This window comes from Parasteatoda tepidariorum, chromosome 3, assembly GCF_982258835.1.
Source record: "Parasteatoda tepidariorum strain Cologne lab strain chromosome 3, Ptep-v5.0, whole genome shotgun sequence".
Lineage (NCBI taxonomy): Eukaryota > Metazoa > Arthropoda > Arachnida > Araneae > Theridiidae > Parasteatoda > Parasteatoda tepidariorum.
In genome coordinates, this window is record NC_141757.1 from 12,616,490 (window position 1) to 12,632,089 (window position 15,600).

The 15,600-nt window shown below is 31.5% G+C and overlaps 1 protein-coding gene across 9 annotated transcripts in view; it reads right to left on the minus strand.

Moving 5' to 3' along the window:
- Nucleotides 1-13,343: 13,343 nt before the first annotated feature.
- Nucleotides 13,344-15,600, minus strand: part of LOC107447362 (sodium-dependent transporter bedraggled) — a 115,121-nt gene continuing 112,864 nt past the window's right edge. For 6 of the 9 annotated variants that reach the window (XM_087158830.1, XM_071185108.2, XM_087158826.1 and 3 more), the window contains one exon: nt 13,663-14,149. In XM_087158830.1, coding sequence (XP_087014956.1) covers nt 13,799-14,149 — 351 coding nt within the window. In that variant the 3' untranslated portion in view covers nt 13,663-13,798. Of the gene's footprint in view, nt 14,150-15,600 lie in introns of all 9 variants that reach the window. The other 3 variants (XM_087158824.1, XM_087158828.1, XM_087158823.1) reach the window with 2 other exon arrangements.

Consider the following 15,600-nt stretch of genomic DNA (forward strand, 5'->3'; position numbering starts at 1 on the left):
GAATACAGAAACAGACACGGACATCAATATTAACAATAGCACAGAACCACCTGCAAAGAAAAGAAAAAAGAAGAAGAAAAAGCAAAATGCAATCAAAACAATTGAAGATAATTCTACACTCATATCTGCAAACAGCTGTCCTTCTTCTAGCCAACATAATTCAACAGATGACGTCATTATCTTGCCGACAACAAAACCTAAGGAGGATACCTACAAAGTACGGGATCCGCCCAGCAAACCTGAAATAACACTGCAAGCCAGATATATTAAGGTTTTGGTCCGGGGCCTGCCTGTGGACTTTGATACAGATGCCATCAATACAGAATTACAGAAAAACAGTATTGAAACCTTTAAAATTGTGCAGTTTAAGAAAAGAATGGGAGAGGCCTGTCGGCTCCTTCCACTTTTTCTCATAATCCTAACATCAACGGCGAATCACCAAAGAATATTCGAAGTCAACAACATACAGCAGATCCCGATCAAAATCGAACGATTTCGAGGAGGTCGAGGACCTATACAATGTTACAACTGCCAAAATTATGGACATACACAAAGCCACTGCAATGCACCTGCAAGGTGTGTAAAATGTGCTGAAAACCACAGGTCACATGAATGCAACAAAGACAGAACTACACCTCCAAAATGCTGTAATTGTTACAAAAGCCACACAGCCAACTATACTGGGTGCGAGACCCGTCCCAGCAGAAGGAGCCCTCGAACAACATCATATTCGACGCCTAAACTTGCTCATCGATTAGTGTCATTAATCAAAGAATTACAGGAATTGCTCAAAAATGAAGAAGTGCTCCGTCTTCTGCGGGGGATCATCGGGGAAACATCTCAATCCCAGTGAGTTCTACTTTTATTTTCAAGACTCTCAAGTTAAATTCACTGAACTTTTCACATCAGACTTTTACTTAAGTTAAATTAAATTACATTAAGAATTATTTTCTGATAATATAACCAATTTATGCATACATATATATCAACTTTGCATGTTAAATTCTTTTGAAAATTCTATTGTATTTAATGAGCAATACTTCTCTGATAAAATATATTCACTGCATTTTCTCCAAATATGTTATTTCATCATGTATCAAGGTATGATTTATCTATATTCATCAATTATGCCTTTCATTTTTCAAAAATCAATTACTGTACATATCAAATCATGTTTTATCTTTATTTTTAATTTAAGTCTACAATCAATATTTCTAGTGTTAAGTCAATTTGTCATATTAAATTTCATTGTTTTATTATTTCACAAGCAAACGGCTTAATTTTTTTTATGGTTACCACAATGTATTCGAATGAACTTCAATGTATGTCACAATTAAATATGTGCTAGTTAAAATATAGAAATTTAATTAGTGAAATATGTATCAATTTATGTTATTATTTATTTATGTCAACTTATGTATATATATGTCAAATTATGTTTATATTTATATATATCAACTTAGATTCGATGAATCAGATATTCAAATGTTATATTTACTCAAGCAAAGTGCTTGTTTTTCTATTAGCTACCACATCGACTGCTAAATTCAAAATGTTATTACTATAAATTTTCTGTAAATTTCTAGATGTATGGGATAGGGGCCGCTAAGTGGCCCAGGTGCCCAATTTTTGTAAATAAAGTAAGTAAGTAAGTATTACAAGAGGAGCTACCTGAATTCAGCACCAACTGAAGGTGAAATTTGAAAAAGGCTATCAAACATTTTAGCTGCAGGCAGAAATCCCCGAAAAATATCCTGGGCTGTGGGAAATTGCGAGAAAATTTTTGATAGCGTTTCCCTCGTCATATCTTGTGGAAAGAAGTTTTAGTGCCGTTACCAACCTGTTAACAAAAAAATAGGAGCAGATTGAACATCACAGAACGGGGAGATTTGAGATTACTTCTTACAAAACTGAAGCCAAATATTGATAATTTGCTGTCAATTCATCAAGTACATCCGTCTCATTAAAAGTATGACTATTTTTTATTGTTGATTTACATTTCAGAGTTCATTGTTGATTGTTTGTAATAATAAATGTTTATAATTTTGTATAACCACAAGTATTATTTTAATAAATAGGACACAAGAAAATGTGCTACTTTTTTTCCTTCTTAACACCCCCAAATTAGGGTAATATTTTTTAGGAGTTTCGGGAATAAAGTAGAAATGTAGCAGTCAATGGAAAATAGTAAAACTTTGAAAGTGGTCCACGAGAAAAAAAAGTTTGGGAACCTCTGGGTTAATCGATGCATTCCAAGATCAAATCTTTCTTATGTTCCAGTTGCATGACTGTTATGCTTTTAAATGAAGGGCAACAGCCATCAGATTGTTTTCTTTTCTATTTGATTATTGTAACCAATATACTTAACATCATAACTAAGAATTAAATTGAAAAATAAAATAAAATTAAGTAGATAAAAAAAATATTATTAATTAAAAAAATAGAATTAAATTGAATTATAAAATGCGTAGACCAAACGAATAATACTTAAAAAATTCTCGCTCTTATACGATCAATCCAATTGTGGATGTGGAAATCGTGGAGCCTTTTCATGCACCTACAAGAGAATTAATATCAAAAATAACTTTTAACAGAAGTTTTAATAAACTTGAATATTTTAAAAATATTTATATAGTAGAGTGCTTCATCATCACTAATTTTATGCGCTGGTTAAACGTTTATTATGAAAAGTAACGCCTACATCCTACAAAACACTTGTAAGTGGATACGCAGGATCTTGTCTTGCTTCTCGGTATTAATCCGATGGCTGTCTCCTATTTATCTGACATACGAACCAATTCTTAATCTATACATATAATAAAATAAAGGGTGTATGTGTGTGTGTTTGTATACCTGATTGCGGATATCCTGTACCACTTGGTGAGCTGTACCTCCAGTTGATCATCCTGTATTGTATTGTTCACCTAAGTTATCATTGAGGGTTGAGTTTGGGTTATATATTTTTAGAACATTGATTTGGCAATCAGCTCCAATAACATCGAAATTGACTGAAATCTATTTTTGCCTTTTGATAATTATTTCTTCTCTGATTTTAAGGTCGATTGGAAATGATTCCGGATAGACCCTGAAGCAGGGCCGTAACTACGCCGGGGCAGCCGGGGCACCGCCCCGGGGCCCCGACGGTCAAGGGGGCCCCATATGAAAAGACCACATCATGTTTTTTTTCTTTCAAAATAAAGCACTCTAATTATATATATGTAGGAAAGAAATTGTGTTAAGATAGAGTTGATGAAAATTTTCTTTTTTGTAATTGCGTACCTACTATAACATAAAGGGAAGGGTAAAAAACGGTAAAACACCTTTCCACAAATTATTTTCCTTTCTTAAAAGAACAAACACGCTTTACAGAGAAGGGGAAAGGCCTCAACTGCATGTAGTTGATTGCGTCAGACCTAGTGGCAGAGGGCCCCTCTAAAATTTAGACAATGTGATGGGGCAAACGATGCGTTTCGCCCCTCCTGAAATTTAGACACTCACAAAAATAAAGTCAAGTAAAATCAGTAATTTAAAAAAAAAAATTTCTTTCAATTTTGAAGCTATTTTTGAAATAGAAAACTTTATATTCCTCTAACATTTACGTGCCTTGCCTCTTCTGATATTTAGTTATTCGCCAAGACGAAGTCTAGTAAAATAGGTAATTTTAGAGGGAAAAAAAAGCTATTCTTTTTCAGCTTTGAAGAGATATACATCAAGTTATTCTGTTATGGGCGATTAATATGTTTTTTGACTTTTGGAAAAGTAAAGTAAAAGTAGAAAAAGTATTTTATTTCCAATTTTTACTCTATTTTCTTCCGAAATAGCAATGAGGGGGCGAACATAGTGTTCCGCCCCTTCTGAAATTTCAAAATGCTCAAAAATAATAAAAATTGGTAACTAAAAAAAAATGTCATCTTTGAATCTGTTTTCCAAATAAAAGTGAGGGGGCGAAAAATTTGCTTCTCATCTTCTGAAATTTAGACATTAATAGAATAAAATCAACAGTTGAAAATTTTAGAAGAAAAAAATTTTTTTGTTTCATAACTTCGACGATATTTTCCAAACAGAAAACTTCATTTTCCTCTTAAATTATAGTAAGGGGATAGAAAACTTTAATCAGAAATTTAGGCATTTGAAAAAATGAAGTCCAGTAAAATTGTTTAAAAAAAAAAAAAAAAAAAAAAAAAAAAAACTTGAAGCTATTTTTCAAAAAGAAAATTTTATTTTCTTCTTAAAGTGAGGGGGTGAAGAATATACTTCACCCCTTCTGAATTTCAGACATTCGCAAGAATAAAGTCGAGTAAAATTTATATTTAACTCTTATTTTCGACTTTAAAGCTATTTTCCAAATCGAAAACTTTAGCCTCCCCTTCTGAAAATTTGACATTCGCTACAATAAAGTAAAGCAGAATTGAGAATTTCAGAAAAAGAAACTACTTTTTTTCCCAATTTAATAGCTATTTTTCAAATTGAAATAGAAATCCCCCCCCCAAGAAAAATGCTTCGTTTTTGTTTCAATTTTTTTCTACATATTACAACTTTTAATTTATTAAAAAAATTTAAAACAAAAACACGAAAAGAGAAGAGGAGCACATCATAAAAAAACATAACAAGTGTTTAGAAAACTAAAATAAGCACCACTGCTTTGCATCCTGAAAAATGCACTCTACACTGAGACTAATAGATATATTTGAAAGCATCTTTTGACTGTGGGTGGTATGAAGGCGTTAAAACCTTCATACCCCCCCCCCCAGAATTGACCCACAGTTATCTGACTCCTCAAAAAATAGCCATCTCCTTTTACACCATGGGAAAATGACCTTTGCCTTCTTTAAATAGCCTAAATCATTTTTATGACCCTGGGCTCTTTTGTGCTTTTATAAAATGTCATATATTTACAGTACCATCTATATGTCCCTTAAGTTGTCTTAAACTAGCAATTATCTAGATTTTCTAGGAAAACGGATGTAAGCTTTTAAGGGGTCCAAGGGGATGACTCTTGTTAACATTTACTTAGGTCATTTTGTCAAGAGATTTTTTCTGAGACAAACGTAAAACGTTGCAATTAAATTCCAGTTTTTAACTCATTTAATTGTGTCATTTAAATTAACCATTTTTAATTCAGATATAAATTTTCTGTTACCTTTTGTTTTGTTTAATTTTTGAAATTAAAATTTAACTTTAATTAAGAGTTTTTAAAATTATTTGCAACTTCATTTTTTCAAACATAAATCGTGATATCAATAGTTTCCATTCTTAATAAATTTTTTCCTTGGAAAACAAGAAAACCAAATTTATTTATAAGGAGGTAAGTAAATGTTTGCATTAACTCATTTAATACATTTAAATTTTATATTTATATACTGTTAGAATTCTTTTATAAGAATGGTAACATAAAAATTGCTTTTTTTTATGTTCGTATATAAAATTTTATTTGTATAGTACTTTAATAGATAATTTTACTGTTAATTGTGTGCATGGATTTTGTTCTTATTTTATATTTTTGAAATTATTACGACCTTTAAATTTTTTAAATTGGAACTTCGAATTTTTAGGGTTTTTAACAACTTTGTTTCCATTAAAAAATGAAATGCAATCTTTATTTTATATTAAAAAAATCATATTTAATTTAATAAAAAAACGCATTTAATTTAATAAAAAAGCTATGGACATTAACTTAGAAATCCGTAGCAATTAAAATTTATTGCCATGACGAACCATTAAGAAGAATTTTTTTTTTTAATTAGCAAATATGCTTTGGCTTTTTCTCATTTTTCTTTCATAAAAAAAAAAAAAAAAAAAAAAAAAAAACTATTACTCTTTGTCATAATTTTGCCACATATCGTTGGTTCAAAACTAAAACGACACTTCTGCACTATCTTCTCATGTTATTTGAATGAGAAGTGAGTGCAGAAGTGTCGTTTTAGTTTTGAACCAGCGATATGATTACATGGCGTTATGAATACATAGACCAAATATTCAAAAACGAATTCTTTTCAAAATGTAGCTATATTTTCTAAGGACCTGTCCATATTGGAGTAAAGCAACTTTGTTTTTTGTTAATCGATGTATATAATAGAGAAAAAATTTCTGTATATTTTTTTAATTAGGACTTTTTAAAATGTGGATGTATGTGCCGATAGAAAAAAAAGTCCATAATTTCCTTCAGTTTCCATAACGCGATCAAAAACTTTTAGATTTGAAACTAAAAAATAATTTTAATTATTATAATGATTTTGTCTTGAAAAGACCTTCCTAACGGTATAGTAACCGGATTCAACAGGTTTATAAAATTGGTATTTTATGATTAGCATTATATTTAGAGGAAAAGGAGGCTACTGTGGACATGGGGGACAAGAGGAGACAACATGAATAGCTTCCCCCCCCCAGTCATATTTCCTAGGTGAGATGCCGTAAATTGGTAACATTTACGCGCAGTGAACCACAAACGTACCATCCTGAATAACTTTTGATTTAATGATCGGATCTTCACGTTCTAGGGCTCCATCTTAATAATTCGAGGGTGTGACTTCAAATATGCAAATTAATTAGTGCACGATATTTTATTTTAAGTCACGCAATGAGACACAAAAACATACTTTCCCTGAATAAACATAACTTTTGTTCAACAGATTTGATTTTCTAACCCCCGTAATATAGGAGGTAGCTGTAATCTGGGAAATATAGTCCCAATAGTTGGGTCGGATGAGCTATCCAAAGTTTGGACCCCCAAATGTTAAGGGAATTGAAAAATTTTTGCACACTATTATAAAATTCTTTTATCTAAAGATAATTCCATGCAAAAAATAACTTTTAGTAAATATTTATTATTTAATAATAGTCTGATGTTGTTGATCATTTACGTCGCACTAGTGCTACACAATAGGCTATTGGCGACGGTCTGGTAAGCATCCCTTGAGGTTTGATCCTCTGAAGAGGGGATGACACCCCCGCTTCGGTAGCCCGGCGACCTGCACGCGAAGTCGAACACTTTATGGTAGAACAGCTTAACGAGGACCAATACTGCACACCCTCGGTCCCTACTCAGACTGATCCAAGTGGTCACACATCCGCACGCTAACAGCAGCCAGTGATGCTTGACTTCGGTGATCTGCTGGGAACCGTGTTTTAACGATCAGTCCACTACGGGACAGCAATAGTCTGAAAACTTTTGAATCGTAAGGCATATTTTTTTTTGTATCTTTTTAAAGTATCTAATTCCACATGGAAAATACAAAATTTGAGCGAAATTGGTTGATTAGTGCTTGAGAAATTGAATTTTATAAGTACGACTTTCTTAAAATTTAATTTCTCAGGATTTCGCTGAAATTTTGTATTTTGCCATGTGGAAAACTTACAATGTTTTGTTATCCAATTTATATGCGAACAAATAACTTGTTTTCATAAACATATTCGCTAACATAATACATAAATAGCTAAAATGACGATTAAAGATGGAGTACTGAAAGTTTTTGAAAGGGCCTCTGCCAAAAATTTTTGCCCCAGGGCCCCGAGGGGTGAAGTTACGGCACTGCCCTGAAGTGCATCCGTGCTGGACGCCATAACATTTTGTAAAGTTATTCTCTGTATTGTATGCAGTTTATTATTCATTTTAACTGTATTAGCATACCAGACGGAGGCTCCGTAGTTAATTTGGCTTGTAGGTAGATCAATTTCAGGATGTTTGGACTCAATCCCCAAAGTGGCTCTAATGCATTGCTTTAATTTACTGTAAAAAATTATGATCCCGGTTTTTTAAGTCCTCAAGGTGTGGGGTTCAGCTCAACCTATTTAAGTGTTTTTTCGTTCTAGTTATAGGCTGTTAGTGTGCGTTCCATTTTGATACAGGGTAATATTTTGATGGCTTATGAGTATTTCGGAAAAATGATTGCTTCAGTTTTTTTTTTGGCTCACAGGTGAGCTCGAGGTCCCTGGCCCTGTCGGTCAGGACCCCAATGATGTCAACTCTACTTTTATCAATTCTATAGAGGATCGAATTTTTCATAAGTAAAAAGAGGTCATTGGCAAAGGTAAGCAGTTTAGAATCCGAAAAATTAAAAGGGCCCAAAAGAGAGTTGATTAAAATAAGCTACAATATGGGTCTCAGTGAAGACACCTGGAGAACGCCAATATTGGCTGAGATCGTTAAATTAAAATTGTTAATACGGTAACAAACATGAGTCCTCGAGCTCCAGATTGTTGATTTTCTTTTCAAGCACACTCCACTTGGCCACGTTAAAGGCATTTTTGATATCCATAACCACTCCCACTGCATTATTTTCCTTCTTTTTTTGTTCCTTTGATGTATTTAACTACTTCTCTTAGTGCCTCTTCTGTTCTCCTGAAGCCATATTGCTCGCTATTAAGTTTATTATTGTTTTCTAGAAAAAAAAGATTAGTCTTTGTGTAACCAACTTATCCAATATTTTTCCCCAGGTAGGGATAGTGAAATTGGTCTAAGATTCTGTTGAAGTGCGTGATCTCCATTTGATTTTGGTATCAAGCAGATGACTGCCAATATCCAGTTATCCGAAAAGGACTCAAGTTCCAGACATTTGTTTAGCACCACCCTGAACCATGATCCATTACAATAATAGAGATCTTTATAAACCTTGGCAGGGACGCCATCTGATCCTGGTGTGGTTTTTTTGGGAGGTTAAATCTTCCTTATGACACTTTCAATTTCCGGAATTGTGAATGGAGTGTCTCTGATTCCTGCTCTACTAATACCAATATTGTCTTCCTGTACCCATTTCTTTGGGTACACCATGGTAAGTCAAAATAGGTCGATGTGTATTATCTTCTTGTACCCATTTCCTTGGGTACACCATGGTAATCAAAATAAGGTTTCCATGGTAAGTCAAAATAGGTCAATGTGTGTTGTCTTCTTGTACCCATTTCCTTGGGTACACCATGGTGGTTTACCGAAAGCTGAATTAGAAGTAAGTGCCCCAACATACATTTTTATTGCGTTCCTCTTCTCGTAGCTAATTGTACAGCTATATTTTCGAGGTACAGCTTTAATTCAGTTCGTCATTAGGTTCCCACTAGTATCTTCGTCTTAATATTTATAAGTATATGCAGCAGCTACTATATAACTTGTGCTTGAATTTTTTTATTATTTTTTTTTTTGTACCGTCAAGCACATAAGCTAGTTATTACAATTCTATTTTTTAAAAAAAGGTCTTAAACATCATTGTAAGACATACCTACAGCCTACACAACGAGACTGAATAAATTTACCGAATAAACAGGTAGCAGAAGCATTCCACCGATTAACTGTGTGGTCTAAGCGATGATTGCCGAAGATTCAATTAATTCACAGTATTTCAACATAACTTTACAGCCGAAATGTATAAAAAATCTTGAGTCCTTCTCTAATTATTCGAATTTTTATTATTATGAAATTTTATCCTTGTCGCGTAACGTTTTATTTTGGATTCATACACACACACATAGCGATAAACACCCATCCAATGAAGAAGTAGAGAAATAAGTAGGCGGTACTTCTCTCACAGAAAATAGACGTAACTTCACCAATGGCATTGCTTTCAAATTCTCAGTTATTTATTTTATAATTTTGAATGCTTTTTATTTTTAATTACGTCCTTATATTTGCTTTATAAATTGTTTAAATCTAACAAAAAAGTTGCAGGGATGGAAAGTGAAATACACCATCTGCAGATAGTCCAACTGTTTTCATTATTTTCGAATTAACTTATCATAAAATATTATAAAAATACCAGAGTAAAAATAAAATAACATTTCAAATGTGAAATTCAAAACTATTTCACATTTGAAATGGTTCTTCTTTTTATTGCATTAAGCTGTGATCTTGAAACTTTAATCAATTAAGTATGTCACTGAGATAAAGGTGTTGCCGAAATTTTATTACTCAACAGTAATTTTTTTTCCTCCAATCAGTGATATGATCATCAAGATCTGTGATGATGTGGTTTTATCACACAAAATGAAGAGCGCGAAATTATATATTGTGTGGTCACAGTAACAGACAATTAATATTAAGTTTTGAATTCATATCTGTGATAATGATGTGCTTTTATCACACAAAATGAGGAGCGCGAAATTATATATTGTGTGATCACATTGATAACTAATTAAAATGAAGTTTTGAATTCGAATCTGTGTTAAAGTTTTTGAATTTTATTGATTTTATGTTCATAAATTAAGAACTTAAAAACGATAGAAAAAAATAATTTTTATTACTACACAGATCCAAATTATGATTTTTTTCTTTTAGAAAGTGATTAAAAAAATTTTTTGAGTGCTTAAAAAGTACTTAAAAGGTGCTTATTTTTTGTTGAAAAATCTGGCTAAGCACCCTGTTAAAAAAAATGTTTTTATTGTGTCCCCAAAGTATGCAGGCCTTCGATATAACAATATATCCCTCTACAACAATATATTTATTTTGTCCCCAAAATATTGTTATAGCGAGATGTAATAGAGTGTGGAACAGTTGAAAAACAAGTTAATAAACAATCAATTAAAAAACAATATATTATGAAAAAGCTTTTTTTTTTAAAAAAAAAGAGTCACCAGTAAATTGTGAAGTCATATTAATAAAAGTAAGAGGCAAAATTTAACTGACCAGCAGTGCTTTATTAATAAGTCGTCAAGAGACGCTCTTTTTTAAAAAAAATTCTATACACTAAAACAGTGGTCCACAGAATACAAAAATACATCCAAAACAGGCACTTGCATCATCACACAATTTAGGAAATAGCATAGTAAAATACAGCAAGTAAAGTTCACTTACAAAATCCATATATTGTAAATAACAAAAAATATATCTATCTATAATTATGACTGTTTAAATTTGAAAAAGATTAATGGGAATTGCTTCAAAAAAATATGCATCGCTAAAATTTATAATTGATAACACAATTCGATAATATTTCTTAAGAGTTTGATTAAAATTAATTACAGATTTAGGTAGTTCTTATGGGAAATGGTGAACTAGTTGGTAAATAGAAAATACTGCAAAAAACTTTTAAATATCATACATTTGAGGAATTTACTTAAACTTTTAAACAAAATACAAGTCTTATTTACAAGATTTAATTTAAAAAACAATACATTTTTTCATAACATTATAAAAGCTATTTAACTCTAGATAGTTTTTTTCAACTATATTGATAAATTTTGATAAAACAAGATTTTTACGCAGTAACATAAACATGCCAATATATAGATTATAGTTAATTATAGGTATTTCACATCTATATTACAAAAATAAAAAAAAAAGCAAAATTTTCTAATATTTAAAATGCTGATGTAAAATAAGTAAAAATAAGATTCTTAAAAAATATATAGCAAATTCCAAAGTATATTAGAAATTGAAAAACAAATTCTTTTATTTTTATATTTTAATTAATAAAAAAAAAAATCCTTACCAAATTGGCAGAGACATTTTTAAATTCACCACAAAATAACAACACATCACAGATAAAAATACAAATAGTATTTACATTAATAAATTAGCATTGCTAAATACCTACTATGTGTATTAATAATACAAAAATTTCCACTAAATAAGAAACTGAGCTTAATGATTTGAAGTAAACTTAGATCCAATAAATATAGAATTGTATCAATCATATTTGTGTAGTTCAGTGCTATGTTATATGATAGTAATGATTCAATAATAAGCTGAATTTAGACTGATTAATATATAGATACATTTTAGAAAATTACATTTTAGTAACTTAAATCCAATATAGAATTGCATCAATCATATTTGTGTAGTTCAGTGCTATGTTATATGATAGTAATGATTCAATAATAAGCTGAATATAGACTGATTAACATGTAGATACATTTTAGAAAATTACATTGTAGTAACTTAAATCCAATATAGAATTGTATCAATCATATTTGTGTAGTTGAAAAATCAACTATGTTATATGACAGTAATGATTCAATAATAAGCTGAATATAGACTGATAAATATGTCGATACATTTTAGAAAATTACATTTTAGTAACTTAGATCCAATATAGAATTGTATCGATCATATTTGTGTAATTCAGAACAATGTTATATGATAGTAATAATTCAATAATGAGCTAAATATAGACTGATTAAAATGTAGATTTATTTAGAAAATTTACAAACACTTATAACGTTTGAGAAAATTTATGAATTCTAAGAGCATCTGTGAATCTTTTTCAATAGTAATTTGGTTCTAAAGTATATGGTTTGTATTGTATATTGTTAAGTATATGGGTATATAAATATAAAAAGTATATAAATTTTCACAGCTAAGCACAAAAGGAGTTACATGTTAACAAACATTTCTGTTTTTTAAACATTTATAAAAATTAGCTTCCAAAATAAAGCAACATGCATTACAGCTTTAGATTTAAATAAAAAAAATACGGAAATTCAGATTTAGCTAACTATATAATAAAATATAGTAACAGGGTTGCTACTCAAATCTGGAGGGAAAAAAAACCCAGTGTTTTCCCTATACATATTAAGACGATATATTAAGAAACACAGCAATTGCTGTGCTCTCGTACAAGCTGTATTGGGCTAACTAAATTTGTTAGTTTTAACTGTGCTGGAAAAAGTTAGAGAAAAAAAAATAGCTGAACATACTTAAATAATGCTGTAATAAATTAAATAGTTTAGTATAGCTGAAATATAATGCTTAAAAATCCCACAGATTACGCTTTGAGTGGTCACCATTTTTTAAAAGACGAAAATAAGAAAACAAAATTCCCTGCATTTTCCCTGTTATTTTAGGTGATTTTTAAATTCCCTGTATTTTCCAGGTTTGCCCTGTGGAGTGGCAACCCTGAGAAAGTAGCGATTGATAACAAATATTTTTGAGGCATTTTAAGAGATTTAATGATCTTTAAATTAATAAAAATGTTAAGAAAATTTACAATTTTATCAGTTTATAAACACTTATGAGAAATGTTAAGACTAAGAAAAATGCTTTGATGAACCTAAGCTTAACTCAGTAACTTAAAAGGAACATTGTTTACTTCTTTCTTACAAAGTAAAACCAACCTATATCAAATTTACAAATCTCTGAAGTGCCATCAGAAAAAAAAATAAGTAAACTCAATGATAATTTATACAATTACCCTTTCCAAATTATTAGACACACTATAAGATTCTATGTAAAATCTTAATTATCAGGTGATACTATACAACTTTATTCTTTTTACCCGACTGAAACCGGTTTGCACTTGTTTACGTTGGTATATTAATGGGATAAATTCGACGATAAATTATACAAATATAGAATATTTATTATATCAGGTATTATATTAGTACATTATAATAATTACATCAAATTATTATAAGCACTGTTGTTTTTTAATAATTACATGTTTTGCACGAGTTTATGCGCAATATTTTTATATTTACACATACATGTAATGGGTTTTTATTCAGGAGATTTTTTATATACTTCCCATTTGTATTTATTTTTAACGAATCGCATTACAATGCTAACCAATTAATACACGAGCATAAACACGTGCAAACAAGTTGTGTAAAAACAATAAAGCTGTATAGTATCACCTAACAATTAAGATTTTGTACAGAATATTTTGTGTGTGTAATAATTAGGCCGGGGACTATAAATACTTTTACTCCTAAATACGTAATAAGCTCAAGTTTTAACTGTGATCAGTATAATCATTATATTAAAAAAAAATACCAAACACTTATAATACAAGCAATACAATGTAAGGTTTAAATGCATATTTCAATCTTCATTTTCCGAACAATTCAGAAGGCATTTGTAAACGGCGTGTTTTTTAAATTATCTTCGAGTAGTACTTCTTTGAATTTCATGTGAATGGTGGGCAAATATAAGCTCAGTTGAGTTAATAGTGGCATTCGAGTCATTATCTGCACTGCCCAGATTTAAGTCCACATTTTCAAAGTCCACAGCACAGGTGTTGTTCAATTCCTCTTCACGCTGTTTTTCCAATTGTTTTGCGATCATGCGAGATGTTGCTGTGGAATAAGAGGGTGGGGGTGTGTACTTGGGGGGAGGATCATCTAAAAATGCACTGTTTGTCGAACCTTGGCTAAAAGAACTGGAATCGATGGAACTCCGAGAACTGACGGGAGGTAAAGGCACCACAGGGCAGCACAAAAGTTTAAGTTTCTGGAGAGAAATTTAGTATAATTAATGTACAGTCTGCAAAATAAAAACTTTTGATCTAATGATCAGATTTTTATATTAAAGAGGAAGTTCAAGGGCTAAATTTAAATACACTATTGTAAGAAATTAAGAGAATTTGCAGACTTGGTCGATCATCTCTAGAACTACTGGACAGATTTTAATGAAATTTGATATGTACATACATTGATTAAATACAAAACAAATAACCATTCAACAAGTGTAATACGCACGCATGATCGTGAGTAACGCTCATTGGAGTCGGAAGGTATGAAATTGCCGCAGGACAATTCAGGACAATTACCACAGGAAATGATAAACTGCCTTACTTCAAGTATGAAAGCATGCTGCAAAGCCTGCATATCTGTGAGAGGGGATCATACCCCCAATTAAACAATTTTTTTTTGTTTATTCTGCAACTGCTGTTTCATGTTTAAGGCAAATGGAGTGCATTTTCGACAAAAAATATGGAGATCCGACTGGTGATAGGTAGACAATTATTCACACCAAGACAATTATTATTCTAACAAACACCATTTTATTTTATTTTATAACCGTCATTGAACAGCTGAACCATTTTTAAGTTTACAACTACCCATGTTCAACTCCGTAGCCTTGTAATTTTGAACCCAATTCAGAAGACAAGAGAACTGCTGGATCAAGTATTGGCAGGAATTTGCCTTTGTGGAGGACTTTTTGATGGAACTAACCCGCATTTGCGTTACATGGAGAGGAAGACCACAAGAACTTCCTAAGGTTAGCCTGACAGCAAAGGGACTCCAACCCATGATCCGTATATCACTGAGGATATTTCACGTCAGCACTGTGGTCGGTGCAAGCCGGATAGGGAATTCATATAGACCAGCCATTGCTGGGATTTGAACCCGGTTCACGTCATAGAAAGGCAAATGCTCAATCCCCCAAGCCATCGCGGCTCTGGATCAAGTATCGGGAAAAACGTGCCTTCGCCAAGTGCTTTTTGATGGAACTAACTCATATTTGTGTTACATGGAAAACACGAACATCGCACGGCTAGCCCGACAACAAGAAGACGTTAACCCACGATCCATCCGCGGAATTCATATCGACCAGCCTTCACAGGGATTTAAGCCCAGGTTACTACATTGAGAAGCGAGCACTCTACCTTCTGAGAAACCACGACTCTTTAACCCCTTGACATAAGAAGACGTCATTTGTTTCTTATCTCAAAACAATAATTGATGTGTCTCGGACATCTTCAACACAGAGATGATCCGGACAGCAAATATATATTTTAAAGTGGTAGTTTATCAATTGTGATTCTTGGTTTAATAAATTCAATTTAATAGATTTTTATCCACCACTATTTCCAAATATTTTGTAGGCTTGTATAATTCACCACTTTATAGTAATGTCATGCTATACCATTTAAAAAGCAAGCAAAAATAGTCAAACAT